The following is a 23,635-nucleotide window of genomic DNA, read 5'->3' as shown; positions in this document are numbered from 1 at the left end:
TGTACATGTAATACTTCTTCCATTCCTTTTGTAAGTGTTTGTCTGAACCATTTAATGTAAAGTAAAAAAATTTAAAGATTTCATGAACATTTAACTTACTTTTCCCATTTTACCCATTTCTCTTTCCATCCATTGTGAATTTAATAAAATGACAATCATGGAGACACTGCATTTCAACAAGTTGGTAAAGTCCCTTATATTAATCATGTAGATAGATAATTTGAGACATACAAAACTTATAGAAGTGGACATTTATAATGACAAAGATGTTACATACAAACAGAATTTTTTTTAGACAAAAAAAAAAATAAAATAAAATAAAATCGCATAAACTGTCACCTAATTGTAATCTCAACAAAGGATCAAATTCCCGGCATTGTCACCAAATCAAGTGCTTGTTAATAAATCTACAAATGATGATTTGCTTTACAATTGAATAAAATAAATCAATCAATCACACTTTGAGCTTTGATTGAGGAATTTCTCTGAACAAATTAAGCATTGGAAAAGTTCTATTGAGCCTATGAACAGAATCACCAGAGACAACATTTCTTTTCACAAGCTCTCTTGCCAACTCCATTGCCTCAGTTCTATGCCCAGCATAACCCAATTCCTTCAACCAAAATCACATAACTATTTTCATTAGGCTTACATCCCTTCTCAACCATCTCGGCAAAAACATCGATAGCCATATCCATTTCGGTGTGCTTTCGAGAACCCGAGAATCACGGCATTGTAAGTAATAACCGAAGGATTTAATCCGCATCTCTCCATATCCTTCATCATCTCTGCAGCCTCATCCACCATTCCATCTCTACACAAGCATGAGATTATCACATTGTAAGTGACTTCATCCGGGTCGATCCCATTCTCGAGCATTTCTGATACCATTTCAAGAGCTTTCGCCTTTTTCCCGCTATTCCATAAGCCACCGATCACCGCATTGTATGTGCTAGAATTCGGTGTGCAACCACTCTCTCTTAGCTTCTCGAGCACTAGTAGAGCTTGATCGGAGTTACCATTCTTGCAAAGAGCGGCGATAATTGTGTTGAAGTTCACTATATCAGGAAGACAACCATTTGAAACCATATGATCCATAAATTCGATTGCCAAGTCCAATTTCCCTTGTTTACAGTATGCTGAAACTAGAGGATCATAGCTGTAAGTGTTCGGCTTCAATCCTCTCGATATCATATCAAACAACACTTCTCTTGCTTTCTCTACCAAGCCTTCCTGATGTTAGACGCAAACCGAACACATGTTAACTAAATTAACTAACAAGTTTTTTTTTTTTTGTTACTTATAATTAAGCTATGATACTAGATGATGCAAGTGTTTCACTTATAAATCCTAAAATAACTTTCATTCTATATGGTAGTTATTCTCTTTGTTTCATACTAATCACATGACAAACTAACTAATCAAACATGGGATTGTTAAGATTATAGCATCTTAAATGGTTTTTTTTATGCTATGTTTTATTTGGGTGTATTTGGATTTTCAAGTACTTTAGAAAATACTTTCCATATGGAACTTGAACTACCTCAAAACCTATATCGCGGCATTTTCAACTTACAGTCCGAACTACATTATTCCTGGAATCTACTGTATTTACAATTACATCTAATAAAAAATGATCGTGGATACAAGTCAACTTCAATTCTATACTAGAGTTCATATAAATCTTCTAAAATTAAGGCACATAAAGAATCATCCATCGTATCACATAGCAAACAAAGTAATGCAATCTCCAACACTTATTTTGCTACGTTAGATACAAACCAAACATATTATAAAATACCTGACAGAGCGCATTGATGAGAACACTGTAAGTGACAGTATTCGGTTGCCGGCCTCTAACCATCATCATCTCATTCATCAATCTCTCGGCATCTTTCCATCTCCTCTCATCCAAGAAAGCACGCAACAAGATGTTATAAGAAACAACATCAGGCACTTGTTGTTGATATTGATCATGAGAAACAGTGTTGTAATTGTGATCACAAGGCCAAAGCTTGGAAACAAGATCATAAGCAGAATCAACCAAGCCTTGTTTACAAAGACCTTTAATGACAGCATTCCAAGTATAGTTATCAGGTTGAAGTCCTTTAGAGGACATCTCACTCAAAACCTTCAATGCTTCCTCAATCCCACCTCGCTTAATGCTAGCTTGAATGAGGATAGTGTATGTAACAACTGAAGGTTGGCAATGGTCATCAATCATTTGGTTCAAGACATTCATGGCCAAACGAAGGAGGTTGTTATTTGAGGAGTTGCAAAGATGGGATAAGAGGATGTTGTAAGTGATGATATCTGGAGGGCAAGAATGGAGGCGCATGCGAGGGAGGAATTGGAGAGCAGTGGAGAAGTGGTTGGATTTGAGAAGGCCAGAAAGGAGGGAGTTGTAGGAGAAGGTGTCAGGATGGCCATGGGACTCAAGAATTTGCATGACTTTGAGAGCTTTGGAGATTTGGCCAGAAGAGAGGAAGGTGGTGAGGAGTTTGGTGGAGAGGATGAGGTCTGGTTGGTGGCCTTTGGAGGTTAAGTAGGAGAGGAAGTAGAGGGATTCATTGAAGTTTTTGGCTTTGTATGACCTCTTTAGGAGTTTATGGAAGTGTGAAGGTGGTGGTGGTGGTGGTGGTTTTGTGGTGGTGGTGGTGGTGCATCTGAAGGTGGTGGTTTTGGTGGTTGGGAGGATGGGGAGTTTGGGAGGGAAGATGGTGGTGTTCATTTTTGCTTTATTTTTTTGGATGAGATTTTGTGAAAAATTGAAGGAAAATGAAGCTTGTCTGGTTTTTGATGATAAGATGTTGTGGAGAATGTGTGGTCATTGGATGCTGATATTGTAATAATAAAATAAATAAATAAATAGTTTGTGAAAATGTGTAACTCATAACATAGCTCTTTACTTATATATATATATATATCACTCAAAAATATCAAATTTTATAGGCACATTTATAGACCATCAATTTAATCACAAAGCCTAAAAATTTCTCAAGAGGGGCACAATCACTAGATGGAAATTAATGTATCATCAGCAAAGACTCCAGTTCATGACAACCACAATACTTGCAACAGAATGTAGCGGGAATTACAAATACATGGTTCTAGTCATTGAAAATTGTACATTCTGTTTTAAGAGCAGTGAAATCTTAATCCTAGTACTTTTGAGGTGGTTGCTGGGTCGGAAGCAGGCCGAATCGCTTCTTCAGTAGCACTCGCTGTCTGGAGTACTTGTCGTCCGGGGAGAAACGAGCTGTGTCCCAAAGAGAGCAGTTCATCAGTATAATGCTCTAATTATAGTATATGAAACTAAGTATAAAAGAACAAACAAAGGATAAACATTCATACACCCATTTTAATAAGTGTGAAAAAAAAAAATCACTTTCTTTAATTCTATTGAAGTACATGTAATTGAAGTATATGAAACACTCATTTTAATGAGAGTGAAAAATCACTTTCTTTAATTCTATTTAAGTACTTGTAATTAAAATGCTTATCAAACTTTTAAAAGCACTTTGATTTTTTTCTGGTGCTGACACAAGGTTAGAATTCTAGCTCACACACAATTCTTATTACTATACCCAACTCATGAATTGAACAATGAACATGTTGATTAGAGGGTGTTGTGTACCATGAGAGAAGCAAGGAGGTCAACCTGCTTCAAATATACTTGGGCTTGGATCCAAATGGATCTACTATGACGGCCTATGTTATGCAACATATTGAAATTTTTACTAACCCTGTTAAAGATCAAGCAGAAGCAAATAGGTCTGTAGAAAGATTGCAGGGCACCTTTCCCAAAAGTTCTCTTAGAATAGCATGGTTCATTTGACTTGAAGGAAACTCCAAAGTTCATATGCTTTGATAAAATAGAAGTTGAAGGATGAACTTTGTTTTAACAAGAGGAGCCATTAAGCAATCCAAATACTAATAACCAATGCCGGTTGTTGACATGCAACTGACATTGTAACTAGATCAAATGTAAAACAACAGTAAAAGAAATTGAGGTTCTGATGGAATAGCCAAAACAGAAAAACAGAATACTTCTGAATTTGTGAAAGAAGAAATGGAAAAATAGACAAGGAATGAAAATCCTTGTGTCAGTGGTATACCAGAAAAATTCCAGGCATGTCCTATGGTCAGACCCAATTCTATGTCTACATATGCTTTGGTGAAAGAGAAAATAGAGGACGAACTAACACAAATTAAAGTAATCCCATTCAAACATCAAATGCTTGTTGTGAAAATGTAATTGATATTTGGACCAAATTCAAAAACCAATGCTACAAATAAAAAAATTTGGGCCATGAGATCAAATAAATAAAAAGGGAGCCAATAACAAGAAAAAACAATGAAAGAAACAGAACACTTCTCAAATGCTTTCAATTGATCATGATTTCTCCAAATATAATGAGCATCCACCAAATCCCTTAGAAAAATCAACATAGAAACATAAATCTAGCACAACAAATGAATTCCCAACAAGTAAACCTTAATTGTCAAATTAATCAACAATAATCATCATGTCTACACAAACACATTAATCAAGCAACATTCAAGTTACCATTTTCAACTTCCCAAACCAAAATACAAAAAATATAATTTTTTTTTCAATGAAAAAAAAAAAACACTACCTGGATGAGCAGATTGGGTAGCTAACCCCAGCGGCGATTCTTTCTGCACCAAAGGAACAAGATAACAGCAAGATTAGAACTCAAATGCATCAATTTCAATGATTTAAAACAAGAAAAAAAGAAAGAAAGAAAGAAAAGCAACCACCTTGGTAGTATAAACTTTGTCGCCGTTCTCATTGATGTAAAACTGGAGATACATGGCGAGCTTCCGGAACTTCAAAAGATCTGAAAATTCAGCAAAATATGAGAGAAAAACTTCAAAAAAAAATCACTGAGAAAGGATTAGAACAGGACCAAGAAAGATCAAAACTTGGGAAAAATTAAGAAATAAAGAGAAGAACGAACAATGAACCTTCCTCCTGATCGCGCGTCGGTCAAACTAGGGTTTTTAGGGTTTATGTATTAATGGATTCGGATTTGAACTGGAAACGGGTCTCGGATCCGGGTTTGGTAACCACATGCGCATCCGCGGTCCGATAACCTTGGATCTGGTATATAAGGAGTATATATTATATGAGATTTTTTTACTTGCCAACCCCGCAAAATAAAAAAATTATTTGTCACGTCCTACTTCAATTTTATTTAAGTTATTACAATTCAACACCTATGGAATAAAAACTCTTTATCAATGGTTGCTTGGCTTATTAGTATCTGATCCTTTGGGTAACGTTCTCATTTCGTAGGAGTTCCAAGATTGAAACCTACGGAAGAAAAGCGAGGGCAAAATATTTTTTAACTTGTCAAATTATTTGAATTAAAACAGTTATAAATATTAAACTATATCAGCAACTAAATGAAAGTTTATTGGGCTATGTTAGCAATTAATTAAGATGATTAATGGTAAGTTACACCACCACATCATCATAATACAATGTAAAAGGAGAAGATGTTCTTCAATATATAATTTGAGGGCAGTTTCCATTTTCAATTAAAAAAAACTCATGATTTATTATTAATATAAACTAAAAATAAAAATAAAAAAGATAATATCATCCTAAATTAAAAACATCAAAAGTCATTTCATCCAAACATATATTATCAATCATGAATGTTTAATTTTACTTTTAAAATATTTATTAAAATTGGCATCAATTAAATTTAAATCTAACAACTTGGAGATAAAAATTCGAATGATACAATCTTCAAAGTTATTTATTCACATAAAACATAAATAAAAATAAATAACCAAATTGTGAGGAAATTTTATTGAAAAACACAGCATCACAACATATAATCATTGATAGGGATGAACATGTGAAACAAAAATTAATGATAAAAATAAATAAATAAATAATAAGTAATAAAATTAGCATATTCTTTTAAATATTTCAGATTGTTCACACTCCCTGTCTAAGGGTTATACAAATATAATACAAGTAGTTTGAAACTCTTTTTAACTTTAAACTCAACTTTTGTTTTGTATTCATCATACTCATCTGTTGTGTTCTTTTGAGTTCTTTATTCAATCAATATAAAGAGGAATTCAAGGCATTTGACAAACATTCTCAACCTCATTATCTTTACATCCCTTCAAGAAATGAAGTTGTCGCCTCAAAAGAACAACCTGCGGGAGATTGAAGAACATAAAATCAAACATAAAATAAACAAACAAAAAGTTCGACACCAATTCGCTTACCTCTTCTCGAAGAACAACCAGAAGATTCTCATCTGAGACAATAGCTTGGATTTCAGATGAAAGTTTCTGATCCTTCAGTCCAGTCCAAGTTTGAGGTGGTAAGGCTAACAATAGAACAGTCAGAATATCATTGCTTGCTGGATGTGTTACAATAACATTAGCTGGACATGAAGTGCATTGACCAGTTTTTTTTTTTGGAGATGAAGGAAGCAGAACATCGACACCTTGCTCGTTGTGACCTGATATGACTGTACCTGAGATAATAGCCGTCGTATTATCTCCGTTTGATTTCAAGCATGTCACACATGTTTTCTTACAGTAAAACCCAGCTTTTGCTCTGTGACACCCGGTTAATATCTCAGCACCTTGGCAACAGACATTGGCTGCAATCTCGGTTAATGAATCTTTATCGACGAAAGTTGGCAAGTTTTCAAACTGTAACCTTGCTGAAGATAACCAGTCTGTCACATAATTGAATAGTTTTGTCTCATGAACTTGTTTAAGGACCTCTTCCTAAAAGTTCAGAAAAAAAAAATGTACATGTGATTCAAAATATGAAAACAAAGGTAGAGCTTGACTTAAAAATTGGCAGGAAACCTTAGCAGCAATTCTTGCTTTCTCCTCATTGCTTAAACTTGATCCATCTTCATCTTGCCTTCTAACTTCTGCGATCCACTTGATGAAATCTCCAGCATGTGCAGGTAGAGATTGAAATATCACAGAAAGAACTTCAGGAACAGTCTTCAGATCATCTGATTTCAGTAAGATAGGAACATCTACGGTCAAAAACTTGGCTGTGCTGGCCCAGCTTTCATGTTTACAGCTCTGCAGAATGTTTGTAAAATCAAATTACTGTGAAGAATGTTCAGAAACACAAATAACTTGATGCAGCATCCAGCTGTCCCTTTCTGAAATTTGATGACAGGATCATCTGATCCCATGAATCTGATTCTTCTGTACAAGGATATTTATTCAAGAGAAGAATGATTGATAAATTGAATTGCATGTATGTAATTTATGCTTAACTAATTCCACTGTATTCCAAACCCAAGCGTGTGGATAAAACAGAGATGATTACCAGTGTGTACAGCAAGGGTGGTGCTTGGAGCCTTGAAATAAGCATGAATCTGGCAAATAGCAGAAACAGAAGTAATCAGACAAAACTAACAGGACAGAGAAATCCCCTAGATTGAATACAGCAAGAATTTACGCAGCCCCACATTGCGCAGCAGATCCCAAACAAGTTGGAGTATCGTTCAAGAGAACAAAGAGCAGGCGAAACTAAGCATAGAAGGAGAAGGTGATATTCAAATCCCGCTTCTTGGTCTTTGAAACCCAAGTCTCATTGCAAGTATTTTCATATTATAGAGAAAATAAATTCACAAAATTAGACACATGATGGCATTCCAAGGCAAAAAATAAGAAAAGATAGTGGTCAACTCAAAGGCATCAGAGTCATCATTGGATACATCATATACTTCTATTGAAACCAAAAATGGCACACACCTTCCAACAGCATTTGTGCTATAGGTGCAATAAAAGAGTTACAACAAAACATATAATCTTTCACGCACTGATTTCCTTTAGAGTTCCATAGGCAATATGTGTTCAGTAGACCAACAATACTGAAACTAACTAAACACTGTATTCCAGGCTTCCAGCCTCATCCAAGTAAGGATGCAGAATACTGGGCAGTGAATTTTGAATGGCTATTGGAACCCACTTGCGTGGAAAGTCCAGACAACTGCACTTCACATCCCATCCTAAAATTCTTTCTAATCCTCTCAATAATATATCCTTAATAAAGTTTATGCTATTCACCTGTGGACAATAGAATTTAGTTTCTAGTTCTATGTTTGATCTTTCAGTCAAATGTATATATAATCAATCTTTGTTTTCCTGGTGATATTAAGACACTAATTATAATACTCAAATAAAAGGAACACAGGACAAATTCTTCAACGCTAGTGAAAATAAATTTTTAAATTTTGCCTTTTTAATAACAATTCATGAAACTATCGTGTGGTCTTTATCATCTCATATTAAAATAAAAAATGAAGTATACCCTCTGGGTTGTCCGGTTGCTCCATCAACAGTATCCATGGCTTCCCAAAGAAGTGAAACTGGAACCCAGTGGGGAGGATATTTGAAGCGAGCAACATCCAAAATAAGTGCCATGTCTCTTCCAGCATGATAACCACCAATTGGTGAAAAATGGCCAGTTCCTGTCTGCAATGAAAAAAGAATAATCAGTCACTTGGTTGTCCCCAATAAATAAAAGTGATATACTCTTGGTGTACAATGTCCTGATACAAAATAAGATCTTGTTATTTGATTTTAAAAATTCCTCAAGACACTAATTTACTTAATTTCAAAATCAGCAACAATAGTTCCTTGGATGTTTTCAACTTCAATAGATAATGGTGTTTGCAAAATCCAAAAAAAAAAAAAAAATTCCTCCTTTTTTTTATTAACGGTTTTCATTCAAATTGATTTGTGCATGACAGTTCTAGCATTTGATGGGACCTGGTGAGATCATTCTCTACAAACAGATGAGGGTAATCATGAGATTTCAAAAAATTGTGACTAAAAATAATACATCGACCAAAATGGAGGGGCTGCTTGGCAAATTAAAAAAGACAGGGAGTGACTAATCGGTCATAATGAAAATATTCAGAGACTGGTAAGTGATTTACCCTGTGTTTAATGCATTTTTTTCATTCTGATATAAATATTCTATCTGTTCAAATATGTCCCTATATAAGCCAATCATTCTTATCATATTGTTCTAGGATAGCTAATAAAAGAGGGACGTGACTCATAAAAGGGAAGCAAAAGGCATAAAGCAGGCATCATACATTTAAAAATTATAAATAAAATCATAGAGAAGACAGCTTTTGGTGTACTAGCATAAACCAGAGAGAAACATGAAAGAAATGGAGCTTAAACGTTTAAAATTATACATAAAGCAGGCATCATACATTTAAAAAATTATACACAAAGTCACAACTTCCATGCAAGGTCTCATCTTCCATGAGAAACTTACATTAACATACTAGTCTTAGACAAGCAATGAATTGCATTTTAACAGTTAAAAAATAGCTAGTGACATATGATCTTGATTGTAGATAAATTAAACGAATAGTCAGACTGAGAACCTGTTTGAAAGGCTTCCGATGGTATGATGCAATCAGATGACAATCCTCAGAGGTTGCACATTTCTTAATGTGACTACGGAAGTCATCAATGTTGCTTTGAGTTGTGTGAAAAGCCTCAACTTTAGCACCTGCACAATGAGCCAAGCATGCAACTTTCCCAAATGTAATGCCTTCAGCTTTGACTCTCTCCAATGGCTCACAGCAGTCCAACATGGACTCATCAAACCATCTCCAAGGACCTGGAAAATTGATTGCATAAGAGAAGACAATAGCTTTCAATGTTTTAACAATAAACAGATTGAGCTAAGAAACTTTTAAATATTGTTTTTATTGTAAGGAAGTAACCAAACAGCAATTGCCACAAAATATTAGAATTTGCCTAAAATTTCTAAAAAGTTACATATCTGATATAATTCCATGAGTGTGCATGCTATTCTCATGTATTGAAAAACTCAAGTTACAAGACCGAAAGCACATCCAAAGTCTTATTTGTAGTCAAACTTGATCAGGAATCACACAAGAATTTATCACTCACTTCAGATGCATTTCAAGCCAAAACAATATGACAGGGCCCAATTTTCACTAGCACAATGGTTCAGCCCCATACTCAAGTAAGAAACCATCTGATGTGAGTTTAAGAAATAAATTTTAATACTCAGTCTTATTTCTTACTGATCCAGCATCAGCACAATCTCCTCTTTCCTATTTCTTTGATTTTCCAAATAGGGTGATGGTTGACAAAAACGATCAAAAGAAGACTATCTCAATAAGTATAGTTCACCACAAAATTTCTAAAATCAAAAATCAGAAACTAGGTCATGACATTTAAACTTTGCAAGGAACATGTGAATAAAGAATTACCTTTCCACTTCCTCCCTGGATCAATAGCAAGAGCATTCAGGACAACAGAAAGACTAGCCAATCCACAATATGCAGGCTCTGATTGTGTCTGAAAGTATGAAATTAATCTAAAAAACCCTTCCATAGTTCCACTTTGCAGGGCCTCAGCAAAGAGTTGCTGCACAAGTTTCAAGCATTATAATTAAAAACATGGCTGTAATCTGTAATATACCTGGTGAGAATTGAATAGAAGCAAGGCAGGTAAAGCAAGGAGAATGTAATGGCAGTGTTAGCTGCAGTGCATGTGCTGACCGTTTTAACAGATTCCAGGTTGCGTGAGAAGCATGTGAGGTTGGGTACAAAGGAGGATAAGTCTATAATGGAGGGAAATGTGGGGGGTGGGGTGGGGGCAACATGCGCTATCACGACTTCCTCTTGCCAGGCTGGTAAAGGCTGTAAGAGAGAAGATGAAGAGGAGAAAGGGGGTTAAGAAAGAAGAAGCTTGAAAAGGTCTGCTCTGGTGGTACCCAGAAAAGAAATTTGGGCTGGAAATCATCTTCTGGTTTCTGGTTATTTTACTTAGTATTATATTTCCTTTTATTGTAGCTGTTTGGATGCTGTAATAGATTTTATCTGGATCTTGGTATGAATTACTACTGGGAAACTCCTTATTTTGGGTGACTGTTAATGATTTTGGGTTCATTATCCACTTCTTTAAGGATATTGATTTCAATGAAATGAACTAATTCTGTTCCATAGTAGAGAAGATCTTCTTAATTTCTACATGGTTTGTTTCTTGTTGAGTGATTCAGCCATATAGTAGCTCGAAGACACTTCATAATCACAAACCAATAAACACATAAACAACGGCATTTGAAACAATAAAAATAATTTCTTCACTGGAGAGAGAGCACTCAATGTATTTCATATAAGCTAAGATGTCATCAAATTATTAGTTCAAGTTCAGAGTAGACATCAAGTACACCAAACTATAAACTAATTGTCAATGGTTTCAAGTAATTTAAGCTTTGCAACACTCATAACCAAAAAAAAATCCATCATATAGCATTAAATGATAACCTAAGGCATGGCAATGCAAGAATCCCATCAAATTATTAGTTCAAGCACAAACTAGACATCAAAAACTCCAAACTTTTCAAGAAATTCAAACTTTACATCACTAAAAACCCAAAAAGTAAAGGTGTATGAGGCATGATCAATTCGAACCGAGATAAAATAGCACTCAATTAACAAATTGACATCAACGGAAGCAAATCATCAAACACCCATCAAATTATACTCAAAACCGAATTCAATCAAGCTAAAATAGAATCGAGATGATAAAAAATCCAAAATATAGAGCAGGAATCGAGGGCGGATGAGAGTTATACCTTTCCCTCGGAGGATGCGAACTCAATCGCCGGTGGCGACGGGAGGATTCGCCGGTAGAGGCCCGCCACCGCCATCTCTCTCTCTCGATCTCGATCTCGATCTCGATAAGAATTGAATCAAGTAAAGCTAATAGATTCTCCGCGGGCACATTTTAAACATGGATTAAAATTGAAAATTAATTTTAAATTATAATTAAAATTTAAAATTTAAAAAAATAAAAAAATATATATATTTTTTTAGGGAAAATTACTATTCACCCTCGTAATTTTTCAAAAACTTCCCAAAAACCCTCCAACTTTTTACTTTTAGAGACGGTCTCAGTTATATTTTACATTCCTTTTAACCCCTGTAGGTAAGTTGAAGTGGGTCAGCGATATGAAATTCCTTTTTTTGCCTTGCAAAGGTGGGAAAAAAATGGCACCGATCATAACTTTCTTTTATGCATAGTTTTTGATCTTCGCTGCTTTTTACTCGAAACAAAGTTTAGAAGGCTCATATCTTGTTCTTCTTCTTCTTCTTCTTTACTGCTTCTTCTTCTTTTTTTCTTCTTCTCATTTGGTGTATTCGATTTTTAGCTCTTGGATTAAATTATGGAGAGTTTTTGTGCTTTATTCTTAGATACAACGGGGAGGGGACAGTGCTAATGTTCACTGACGACTTCTTGGGAATCGGTGTTAGGTGAAATATGTGACGATGGGGTCTCGATATTTCCAGTGTCGGGGTGAAGTTTATCACACCCGATGGACATAAAAGCAGTATGTCTCATATAAAAGCGAGGTTGACTTCAGTAGCATGTGTCACGTGCACTCCATCTTCAAATGTTACATTGTTGATCTTGTTGTTGGGGAGCGGATGATGTGGCATCGTATCCCTCGAAAAGCGAGTTCTTCTCGTTGTAAGTTTCTTCTCGTTTATATTTATATAGTTGTAGAAGTTAATTATTGTTTATTATCCACATGCCATCGTTTACATTTATCAAGTTTCCATTTAAACACTATTATCTCCGATTAACTTATTAACTTATTATTTAACTTTTTGTTTTTAACGTTTAAGATTTATGTTTATCATTTAAATATTTTTGTGTCTCTGTTTAAATATTGATCGTGTTCGTTTAAACTAAAGTGTTGGCGAATTCGAGAATCTGCGGTACGCATTTCCCACATCATGGCGAGCTCGAGGGTGTGGCATGCCTTCCTTCCTCATCCGATCAAGTCGAAGTGTTGTCGTTGGATATTGGACAGATGTTTTGAAGGCGTTGAACATTTCGAGAGCGCACTTAGGAATTTTTGCAATCAAAAGGAATTTTTGACTTCAAATTCTTGAAGAGCGAGAAACACGGGTGATTTGTGGAAGGAAGCTTCGACTTCAAAAATGGCGTATAAAGGAAGCTATATTCCCCATACTCGGGACAATGAGCGAGTCGATGGATGAAAATCATGACTGCGTTTGCGACACTTTGTGACGAGAAGGCAACTGGGTGTCCTAGAGCGAAAGAGGATCGAGTCGTAGCGTCCGAGTCCATGAAGTTGCGTTGTAGCCATTGCCACGTTTGAGTCACGATCGCGGATCGTGGAATGAATCATTCCGAACTAGGCATTGTGTATATACTTCTTATTATTGTTTAAATATTGAACTTTATATTTAAATATATCTCTTACGTTTTAAATATTTTATTCTCTGTTTAACTGTTATTTTTATCGTTTAAAATAAATTTGTATCCGCTTAAAATGTACAACGGGATGGTGCTAGCGGTTCCCCAGCGTAATTAATACACGCTTTCGGTTCCCCAGCGTTTCCACTCACGTCGCACATAAAAAAATCGGAACATTACATTACACTCTATAAGAGATTATTAAGTAATAAGGATATTTTTAAGCGGAAAATATTAAGTATATTTTTTTGTTGTAATTACATTGATATTATTAAATAATAAGGATATTTTTAAAGCAGAAAATATTAAATTTAAAGCAGAGAAACCTAAACTTAAAGCAGAGAAAAGCGAAAGTTAAAGAGCAAAAAGTTATCATTATCTGAGTTAAAATGAATGTTGATATTAGCCGATAATGAAAATGAAAATGAAAGCAGAACCCTACCCGATAATGTACCTACGGACTACAATATCATCCAACAAGAGCGGAACCTCAAAAGCGAAGCAGAATGAATTTAATTGAATTTAGATACATGTACATTTACATTGACAAAATTTGTCATGTTCTTGGAAAAAAATGAATTGAATTTAAAAGCGGTTTACATTTGAAACTATTACACCTATCTGATGACTATGACCCAGCTTGCGTACACTCCCCTACGGTTCGTTTTTACATAGTAAAAGCGGAGTTTAAACTAATTACATTGATATTTACACAATGAACTATATGCTTAAACACTCGAAAGTGTATGTTAAACAATGAATCGGATTATTAAAGAAAGAATCGTGTATACAAATATAGAAAGAATGACTAAGAACCCACTTGCGAAGACTCCCCTCTGGCTATGATGCGGTGCCCTCCCCTCCCTAAGTATCGCGGGAAACATACCTTAATCGCTGAGATAAGGGACGTCGGTCTGCAGTACCCGTAGCTTCTCACCGTGATAGCGCTTTCGATAAACCGCATGACATAGGCAGCTGCGATCGACACTTCCTTTTTACGTCGTGGGGCTTCGATGCTCGTGAACAAGCGGGTACTGCGATCGCCCGACTCGCCCAACTCCATGTCGATCTAGGATGTCGAATAGGTTCCGCTGTCGAGATATACAAGTTCATATTAGAATCGCGATTATTCTACCGAACACTATTACACAAACACAAATTATTAAATCACTTACCATTTCTAGCGCGTTTTTTATCGTATTCTTCGCTTTGGCATGAAGAATAATGCACGTATTCTTGTTTTTCATTGTCGAGGGCGAGCGACATGGAAGTGGCCACTCATAATTATCGGGAGGATGAGCGATGTCCACTTCATGCAAGTTGCTGGCGGCATCTCGATCATAGCCATCGTGGATTCATGTGCGTCGTCGCCTCGCTTTGACATGAACAAGGCCCGGTGGCGTGTGATGGAGCGGCGCCTCTTATAGCGATATGGCACTACGCTCATCGTCTTTTGCAAGATACATACTGAATGCGTCCATCACATCGATGCGTGACCATCTCCTTCCCCTCGAGCGGTCGAATAGATTGGCCGCGTGTGGTCTTGGCGAGTCGTTCTTCCACACGGCAGTCTTTGTGGTTGAGCGGAACAAAGACATGTAAACAATGTTGTAAGTATAAAATTAAAGCGTTAAAGTATAAACTTTAAATTCTATATTGAATGTTTAAGCAGTAGCGGTAATATTTAAAGGGTATCACTTATAAGTTAAATGTTATCATGAAAATTTTTAAAGCGTTAACGCTCCTACTTAAATGGTAACTAAAAGCAGTTTTAAACAATATCATAAAAAAACTTCAAACTTACTTGTCCATAGAGGGCGGTTGAGGAAGATCCTTATCAACTCCTGCTTTCAGTACTTATTGAGGCGCGATTGGCAGCGTATTTTTTTCTTGAATGAAGACTTTCCGAAGTTCTTCTACTTTTATTGGCTTCCTTTAATGGGGGCACGACAGCGGCATCAGCGGGAGACACTTCCTTACATGCTTCTTGTTCTTGTGGGATTGTGTGCGCCTTCGATGCGGCGCGGTCGGCCGTTGGTTCCAAGTGAATTCCGCCGTTGAGGATAGACTCAGCGACCTTCTCAACCGTGAGTTCCACGGCAGCAGCATCAATGGGAGACACAACGTTGTCTGGTTGTTCTTCTTCAGGCGCCGGTTCCACCGTATGCATGATGTCGTCAACAACAGAGTCGACGATCTTTTCCACCACGGCAAACTCAGCGCCATCTTGATCTCCTCCACCGTGATGGGCATGTCATCAGCGTTAACAACATCGGCCGCCCGATGGTCTCTGCTATTATTTCATCGTCGGTAAGCGCGGGTGGAGACGGAGAGCGTTATTGTTTTTCCTCTTTTTGCAAGCTTCTTGAATGAGGCCGTCTTTGAAGGGCCACCCCAATGATGTCCTCGTCGTCGAACTCCGACGGCGTATCCGTCCCGGGTGCTTCATTTGTTTGAAGGGAAGGCGCGATCGATTGTGGCGTGACCGGCCTTCAATGCCTCCACCCGAGCGACAGCCGAGGGAACTTCGATCATCAAAATCTGCAAGCCTCGCATGAGAGTTGCGATGACATCCTCGCCCTAGTCTGGCGAGGCGCCACGCGTTCGGGGGGCGACGGTCGGGGAAGCCACGGTCGGGCGGGGTGGGGAGGGCTTCTTCGGCCCTCGGCGAGATGCGTTTTTGGCTCGAAGCGGGGAGAAAGCGGCGTCCGGTAGCGCAAGGAAGAGGTTGCCCTCTCATCTTGCCTTTGAGCAAGCGGTTCGGGAGCAATAGCATCCGACCGAGCGGTTGGCCCGAACAAATACTTCTTCATCGACGATTCGCGGAACCATCTCGAGAAACTAGCATGTGTAAAAGCAAACAATCTTAGCGAAATTATTTAGTTTAAACAATTAAAACTATATTTACACATGTAACTCAGTATATTTAAACGTTATAACCTATTGTGTTAAACGAGTAAACAAAACAAATTAAACATTAAACTAAAAGTTTAAAGCGGTAGTTGAACAAAGTTAAGCGGTAAGTTATAATGTTAAAGCGATAGATGAATAAAGTTAAGCGGTAAATGATATGGTTAAAGCGTTAAAGTTTACGAGTTAAACAAAAATATTTTTTTGAATTATTACCTCTTTTCCTTCGAGAGATGACAAACTCGTCTCTATCAGTCAGCTTGCTTCAGGTGAAAGTATTTTCACAGTAGCACAGACATTCTTGGGATTTTGCATGAAGCGGACTTTCTTTCCGGGTTCGGTCGACTCAGTAAAACCATATGTTAAAAGCGCTTCACGAGTGCAACCCTTAACATACCCGGTGTTGGTCTTCTTCCCAGCGCATCTAGATTGCACTCGGGTAGCGGCTTGTGGTATGTCCTCCATAAGCCACTTGTGCGTCGCTTGCGCCCATGCGTGGCGCCCCATTCCGGGTAGATCATCGACATAATCAGCGATCCGATTAGGAACCCGGCGGGGAGGTATTTGGGAAGAGGATTGTACCCACGAGGTACACCATCGATGGTTTGGCAAAATTCTCCTCTTCTCCCCTCATCGTCAGCGAGTTCTTTGAAGAGTGCTCTGATGGAGTCTCTGTGTCTCTCGTCGTCTTCGATAAATACCTCTCTTGAAAGTGGCAGTGTTTTTCTTCTTCGAAAGCACGATCGCCTCCCCATCGCAACGCGAGCCAAAGACGATTGCCACATCTTGAGGGCTCGAAAGTCGCGATGCTTTCCCGATCCTGAATTTATTAGTGCGGTTATCGTATCTCTGCGAGAGAGTCGAGAAGGGCCCGCTCTTGGTATCTGACTTCAACTCGATGAAATCTCGTGAGCGGTGTCCTTCGGATGATCTCCCGATGTCGAGGGATCATGTGAACTTTCGATTCGACCGCGGTCTCCACTCTACGGGTGTCAAGTAGCATCGCCCATTAACTAGATTGACCGCCCGTAATCACAAAGCTGCGACGATAATAGCACATTGTTAGCGGAAATGTAATTTGTTAAGCGGTAAACACTCGGTTCTTAAACACCGATATCATTTTTTTAAGCGATGGCGTATACTATTAAGCAGAGATACAAATAATTAAGCGGAGGCGAACTAACTTAAAGCGGTAAAAAGCTCATTGTTTAAACGGAGACCTCATTTTTACAACTGCAACCATATCAACTGAAAGGGTAAACGTAGATTATAAACATTACACAAAGCACAACAATCGGAAAACCATTTCGATCGTATACATAGAGCGAAAATGTAAAAACAAAACAAAAACCCTAGCGAGACATCTCCTCGAGACTAACAAAAACCCCAGTCGATTAATCCCCTCGAAAGCTTGATGTCTTCCAACAAAAACAAAATCACAAACCAAAAACCGAAAAAAATGTCTCTTCGTAGTAGAATAGTTAACAAAAAAACCATAATGAATACCTTAGGCTGCAAAGTGACGAAATCTCGAATACTTGCAGGGACTTCTTCTTGAGGCACGGTGGAAAGGGAAGAGTCTTGGGTGGGAAGAGAAGAGCTGGAGCGCGAGTTGAGCTGAGTCGTGAGTTGAGAGAAGGCAACGTTGTAATGCCTAAGAAAAACCCACCCACTTCCTCTCACACGCCCTGAAATGGAGTGCGACCACGACTTCCCGTGCAAGGGCATTTTCAGTCATAAAATTTTAAATACACTCCGTTTAATGCCGTTACGTACTTTGGGGGTTTCAAAATCATGGAGTTAAAAAAGAAGGGGTTTTTGGGTATTCCGAAACTATGGGGGTTTGTTTGGCAATTTGGCAAAGTTGTAGGGTTTTTTTGGCAATTTCCACTTTTTTTTATAACAAAGTTATCCGTTTAGTATATTAATATCAGAAAAATTATAATCCAGTGGATTGGATTTGATTTTATGATAACTTAATAACATTTATTAAAATAATAAATAAAAAAATTATTAATCCACTTTATTAATTAAAAATAAAATAAATAATAATAATGTAAATATTCATGCCCATTTCATAGAACGCCTTTATTTATTTATTTATTTTGTTCTTATTATAATTTAATAAAAAAACACAACATTGTCTTCCTTTATTATAAAAAATAAATAAGTATCCCCTCTTAGTTTATTATTTATGATAATTCAAAAATATTTAAATTGACTTTTGTCCTTAGGAAAAAAAGCATGAAATAGATATAAAAAAATTATACCCAAATTCTTTTAAAAATTTTTAATCATACCCAAATTAAATAAATATAAAAGTATATTTCAATTTTTTTGCAATATATATATATATATATATTTATAATTACAATACCAAATTTCAGATGTTTATTTTGTATTATAAAATTTTTGTTACTTAATTATTAATTCAGTTGTATGCTGATATAAGCTCGTGTGTCTTAATGATGTTAGTATGGGTTCAATAATCCAGATAAATATTTTAGTACAACCTAAATGCAGTGAATTAATTCCATTTTTAATAACTTTAAAATAAATATTCTGGTGTTGAGAGAGATGGGAAAAAAAAATTCAAAACAAAACAGTTGAAATAACTTTAAAAAAATCTTATTATTATTGTCATTTATGTTTAATTAAAAATTTCATAATTAGAGAGGAGGCATTGATGGTTTTTACTAATTAACTTTATAATGAGTTAAAAAAAAATCCATACTAGATTCAATAAAATCAAATTTATTTATTTGATAAAGAAATTGTTGAAATTGTTATTCAATTTGGTTTGTAAACACACACACACACATGTTGTGTTGAATTTGCATAATAATCATGCACATAAAAAATCAAAACTTTTAAAAATTCTAAAATTATATTTTAAAATTAATTCCAAATAATGTTGAAAAGCAAAAGTAATTTTTATTTTATTTTCTATTTTTTTAAATGATTTCAAGCGTTATAATTTTAGAGATAATTTTTTTTTCAAATACCTATTAATAAGTTAACTACCTTTGTACGTTCATAAAGAACCATAATTTTTCAATATATATATACACATATATTCACAAGAATATAATTTTGAGAAGAAAGTACCAACAAATCTCTCAAGCTCTTTTAGTCTTTCAAATTTATGAAATCTCTAACACATCTTTAACGGCAACACTTTTACTTTTAAATCAAAATTAAATTATAATTATAATATTATCTTTATCTCACGTAGTCACACTCTATTAATATCGGTGATATTTTCAATATTCTATTAAAATGTTAAAAATATTGAATAAGAAAAAAAATTTCAAAAAAATAAAGATTTTTTAAAAAAGAAGTTAAAAGGACTATACAATAACAAGGAAAATATACAGGGATATTTTTTTTTTAGTAATTTTGTTTGAAGGTTATGGGATTGCAGTGTAATTTTACAATTTATCAGGGGTGTATATGTAAACAAAAAGTAAATAAAAAATATAATAATTCAAAAGAGCAGTTGCATGGCACGTGATTCAACCTACGTACTTGTTGATTATGGAGGAAAACGACAAAAAAATGTAAACAGTGATTGGGGCCCACTGAGATATCGCTCAAAATCCCAGGCCGTTGTCGCCTCACTGTCGGCGGCTGCCAACAACCAATCACCTCTTCCCTTGTTCCTGCCGTGGCGGCGGGTCCCGCCACGTCACCTTCTCCTTCTTTTTCACGCTTTCCGACATCTCTCTCCGCCGTTCATCTTTTTCCGATTAATTTTCCCCGACTTTCAAAGCAACAACCCACCCTATGATGCTTTTCTCATGCAAATAAAAACAGAAGATTCCTAGGAAAAAACAAATAAAATAAAAAAAATACAAAAATAAAATTAAGGTTATCTTACACTCACATCAACACTAATGAATAGTGAATACTACTCCATTGCCATTTCATATAAAATAATATAAAATCTATATTTTCTTTTTTTTATATAATTATTATAAAAATAATAAAACGTAAAGGGTATTACAGTAATATCATTCCTGCTCCTGCTCTCTGACAAACTACGGCTCTGTAAGTCTGTAAGAACAACTGCCATTTTTTATAGCCACCATCTACGAGGGCAAAATCGTCATTTTACTTCCACATCCTATAAACCCATATGCATACATTCCCACTCAAACCGCCCCCTCTTTCTCTTCTTCGCTTCCATCTCTTCCCTTTCTCCAATGGCTCGTGTTTCTCACCTCTCTCTCCTCCCTCTCCTCCTCTCCCTCATCGCCGCCTCCGACGTCCCCCCGCCGTCCTTCCAGATCCCACTGCCCGAGCAGGAAGCTGTCTACTTCGCGCTCGAAGCCATCAACCCCACCATCCCCTGGCGCACACTTTTCCCCGACGATCTTTGCCTCTACGGCCCACACGGTATTGTCTGCGAGCTCTTCCCTGACTCCTCCTCCACCGCCGCCGTCGCCGTTCCTCACGTCACCGAGCTTAACTTTGGGTACGTCTCCGACTTCTCTTCCAACCCTTCATGCGCTCTAAACGCTTCTTTTCCCACATCCCTCTCCGCTCTACCGTACCTCCGCAAGCTCTTCTTCTTCTCCTGCTTCACCGGCGAGAAAACTACCCTTTTCGAGAACCTTCTCGAATCTCTCCTCCTCTATCGAAGAGCTCGTCATCATCGAAAACCCTTCTCTCTCCGGCAAGCTCAGTGGCATCCTCGCTGATTTCCCTCAGCTCCGGCGAGTGGTTATTTCTAGAACAAGGGATTTCCGGAAATATCCCCGACGAGATCGGAAATTTACGAAATCTCGAGCAGTTAGTTCTCACCGGGAACCGCCTCCACGGTGCGATCCCAACCTCCATCGGCCAATGCCTTCGGTTGAAGATACTTGATCTAAGCTTCAACCGGATCACCGGTCGGTTCCCGGACAAGATCGGACGGCTGACAGAGCTCGTCAAGCTTGATCTCAGCTCAAACCACCTCATCGGACCGATCCCTGCCGTTCTCACCTCGCTTGATCTTCTCGAATTCTTGGATTTAAGCCATAACCGTTTCACCGGCGGTGTCCCGATCGCGCTCGCCGAGCTGGTGAACCTAAGAGAGGTTTATCTCACCGGGAACCCTCTCGGTGGTGGTATTCCTGAAATTTGGAGCAAACTCAAGGGTATAACGGGAATAGGAATGTCTGGGTTGGGACTAGTTGGTAATATTCCAAGCTCGATGGGGGTATTTCTGGAAAACATTTGTTTTCTCGCTTTGGATAACAACTTCTTGGAGGGAGAGCTGCCGGAGCAGTTTAAGAAGCTTGAGAGATCCGCGAAGGAGGTTAACTTTGAGAATAACTTGCTCCGTGGTCGGATCCCGTTCTCCGCCGCCTTCATTGAGAGTCTCGGTGGTAAACTTAAGTTGGCCGGTAATCCTAAGCTTTGCCTCACCGAGAAGATCTCCCTTTTGGCGGGGAACTTCAATTTATGCAACAAATTAGAAATTCCCCATTCTACCCTTCCATCCTCCAAAGCTCACATCCTTAAAACACCTCCTTTTTTCCCAGCAATTTTCTTATTTATTTTGTGTTTTCTAAATTTTGTTTAATTAAAGAAGAATAGTACAAAAGAAGGTTTTTTTCTTCTTGTGTAAAATGGTAACAAAATAATATATATATATAAATATAAAGATAAAAATTATATATTTATATTTTATCATAAGAAAAATTCAAAGAAGGGCTTATAAAACTAAGTCTTTCCAATATCTATGAAATTTGTATTCTTTTTGTGGTTCCCGAAAAGGGAACACCGAAATCGTTTTCTCTACTTCGTCTCTTTGTCAGAGCTTGTCTTCCTCTCCAGCGGTGGTCGTCAATGGCGGGATCAGCTCGCGGCTCCGATCATCGGCTCCGGGCTCTGAGCACGAAGACCCCTCTGTCGCCGCCGCCGCCGCCTTTGGTCTCGATGAGCCTCCGGATCCGCCTTTCGTCTTCCTGCGCCGTGCTTGCTTGGGGATAGCTGGTAAGTCACCGCTAAGCGATTCGCTCCCGCCGCTGCCCACCGACGCCAGGGAATCACTCTTTGGTCGCCGGCGCCGTGATCCTTCCAACGCGTCGTCGATGGCTCCGGCGGACTGGTTTCGCCGTGAACGCCGTTGCATGGACCCCTCTCCACGCGGTGGCGCATTTTTCGTAACCCAAATCTGCACCAAGTTTTTCATTCCACGGTTAGTGATTCTACCACATCTCATCCGTCCGATCACGATCGGACGGTTCTCTTTTATTGATTAGCAAATAGATCAACCTACCGGCTTTCTCCGTTTCTCCGCCCACCGTCGCGCTTAGCGGCGCTGATCGGAACTCGTTCATCTAGTTTGAATCTTATCCGTTAGATCAAAATCAAACGGTACTGATACAAAATAAATAAATAAATAAAAAGAGATACCCAGCTTGGGGAGCCAACTGAAGGACAATCCCAACCGATGTGAGCGACGTGCTTGACGTCGGTTGGGTACCCGATCTGCATCTCTTGTTCCTTGAGATCTCCATCTTAGAAAATGAACGGACGGATCCAGCGGTGATTATTAGTTCACGGTGTATAAAAAAAAAATAAAAAATAAAAAATTAGTTCATCATACACGACTATAAAAATTTATATATTATATATTTATATAAAATATTTATTATAAATATAAAATATATATATATATTTTCATGTAATATATGCCATATATTTATTTAGTGATGTTATCTATTGAAAAATATTTAAAAAAATATTTAAAAAATTATTTATAAAGCACATGAGTGTTTAGTGATGTTCCCGGTGTATCCGTCTCGGACACAAATAAGCCAAGCTCCCTGAAATGTCCATACTTCATAGTATACGTATTTACACATATATGTATAGAGATACAAGCTACCTACCAAATATTTGGGAGATATAACGGAGACCCTTGAGAAGACCCTTCACTTTGGTTCCCATCTCTTTGAAATGCTGTCAAAAAGTCCTCTACCAATAATCTAATAATAAATAATCTTCAAAAATTCCACAAAAATTAATGGAAATTAGTAAATAATCAAACAAGAAACAAATATAAAGGTTGTAGTATATATAGAGATAGTTACACAAAAATGATTGATGATGAGATAGTGACCCTTATGTTGTGATGTTTTGTTGTTGTTGTTGTTGTTGTCCTATGAGAGATGGAGAGAGAGAGAGAGAGAGAAAAGAAAGCATGTAGCAACAATGATCCTTCCACTGAAGAATTAAGAACCTTAATTAATTTGAGTTTGAATAATGCAGTGCAGAGAGATGGGTATTGAAGTTCTTAATTTCTCCTCCTTTTCCAGGTTCATCCCATGACCTGAATGAACAGGTGATGGGAGGAAGAAAGGAAGAGGAGGAGAAGGAGAAGAAGGACCAAGTTGTTTCTGTTCCAAAGGTA

At 37.3% G+C, this 23,635-nt stretch overlaps 5 protein-coding genes across 7 annotated transcripts; 1 reads left to right on the top strand and 4 right to left on the bottom strand.

The window, feature by feature from the left end:
• Positions 1–300: 300 nt before the first annotated feature.
• On the bottom strand, positions 301–2,768 carry LOC120265764 (pentatricopeptide repeat-containing protein At3g04760, chloroplastic-like). Its single transcript, XM_039273760.1, has 2 exons — positions 1,802–2,768; positions 301–1,233 (listed from the first exon to the last, which is right to left on the bottom strand). Exons 1-2 carry the CDS (start codon positions 2,729–2,731, stop codon positions 661–663), a joined length of 1,503 nt encoding a protein of 500 aa, XP_039129694.1. The 5' UTR covers positions 2,732–2,768; the 3' UTR covers positions 301–660.
• A 225-nt stretch (positions 2,769–2,993) lies between these two features.
• Positions 2,994–5,088, bottom strand: LOC120273913 (H/ACA ribonucleoprotein complex subunit 3-like protein). 2 transcript variants are annotated; one of them, XM_039280695.1, is made up of 4 exons: positions 4,986–5,088; positions 4,786–4,865; positions 4,641–4,683; positions 2,994–3,259 (listed from the first exon to the last, which is right to left on the bottom strand). In XM_039280695.1, exons 2-4 carry the CDS (start codon positions 4,837–4,839, stop codon positions 3,162–3,164), a joined length of 195 nt encoding a protein of 64 aa, XP_039136629.1. In that variant the 5' UTR covers positions 4,840–4,865; positions 4,986–5,088; the 3' UTR covers positions 2,994–3,161. The 2 variants fall into 2 exon arrangements, with proteins under 2 accessions (XP_039136629.1, XP_039136689.1); XM_039280755.1 differs by having other exon boundaries at positions 4,993–5,057.
• An 843-nt stretch (positions 5,089–5,931) lies between these two features.
• LOC120264901 (glutathione gamma-glutamylcysteinyltransferase 1-like) lies at positions 5,932–11,792 on the bottom strand. Of its 2 annotated transcripts, XM_039272802.1 has the most exons (9): positions 11,666–11,792; positions 10,296–10,452; positions 9,435–9,673; positions 8,342–8,505; positions 7,355–7,403; positions 6,874–7,101; positions 6,531–6,789; positions 6,277–6,380; positions 5,932–6,204 (listed from the first exon to the last, which is right to left on the bottom strand). In XM_039272802.1, the coding sequence occupies exons 1-9, from the start codon at positions 11,738–11,740 to the stop codon at positions 6,124–6,126; spliced, it is 1,356 nt and encodes a 451-aa protein (XP_039128736.1). In that variant the 5' UTR covers positions 11,741–11,792; the 3' UTR covers positions 5,932–6,123. The 2 variants fall into 2 exon arrangements, with proteins under 2 accessions (XP_039128736.1, XP_039128728.1); XM_039272794.1 differs by having other exon boundaries at positions 6,277–6,789.
• An 8,640-nt stretch (positions 11,793–20,432) lies between these two features.
• LOC120258731 (receptor like protein 29) lies at positions 20,433–21,738 on the top strand. The gene is made up of 3 exons (XM_039266173.1): positions 20,433–20,877; positions 20,964–21,612; positions 21,693–21,738. The coding sequence occupies exons 1-3, from the start codon at positions 20,433–20,435 to the stop codon at positions 21,736–21,738; spliced, it is 1,140 nt and encodes a 379-aa protein (XP_039122107.1).
• A 292-nt stretch (positions 21,739–22,030) lies between these two features.
• LOC120258722 (CRIB domain-containing protein RIC5-like) lies at positions 22,031–23,172 on the bottom strand. The gene is made up of 3 exons (XM_039266164.1): positions 23,115–23,172; positions 22,636–22,739; positions 22,031–22,465 (listed from the first exon to the last, which is right to left on the bottom strand). The coding sequence occupies exons 1-3, from the start codon at positions 23,170–23,172 to the stop codon at positions 22,031–22,033; spliced, it is 597 nt and encodes a 198-aa protein (XP_039122098.1).
• Positions 23,173–23,635: the final 463 nt, after the last annotated feature.

The sequence above is a fragment of the Dioscorea cayenensis genome, chromosome 1 (genome assembly GCF_009730915.1).
Source record: "Dioscorea cayenensis subsp. rotundata cultivar TDr96_F1 chromosome 1, TDr96_F1_v2_PseudoChromosome.rev07_lg8_w22 25.fasta, whole genome shotgun sequence".
Classification (NCBI taxonomy): Eukaryota; Viridiplantae; Streptophyta; class Magnoliopsida; order Dioscoreales; family Dioscoreaceae; genus Dioscorea; species Dioscorea cayenensis.
Note: the sequence above shows the minus strand (reverse complement) of the source record. Positions and strands in the feature narration are given on the sequence as shown.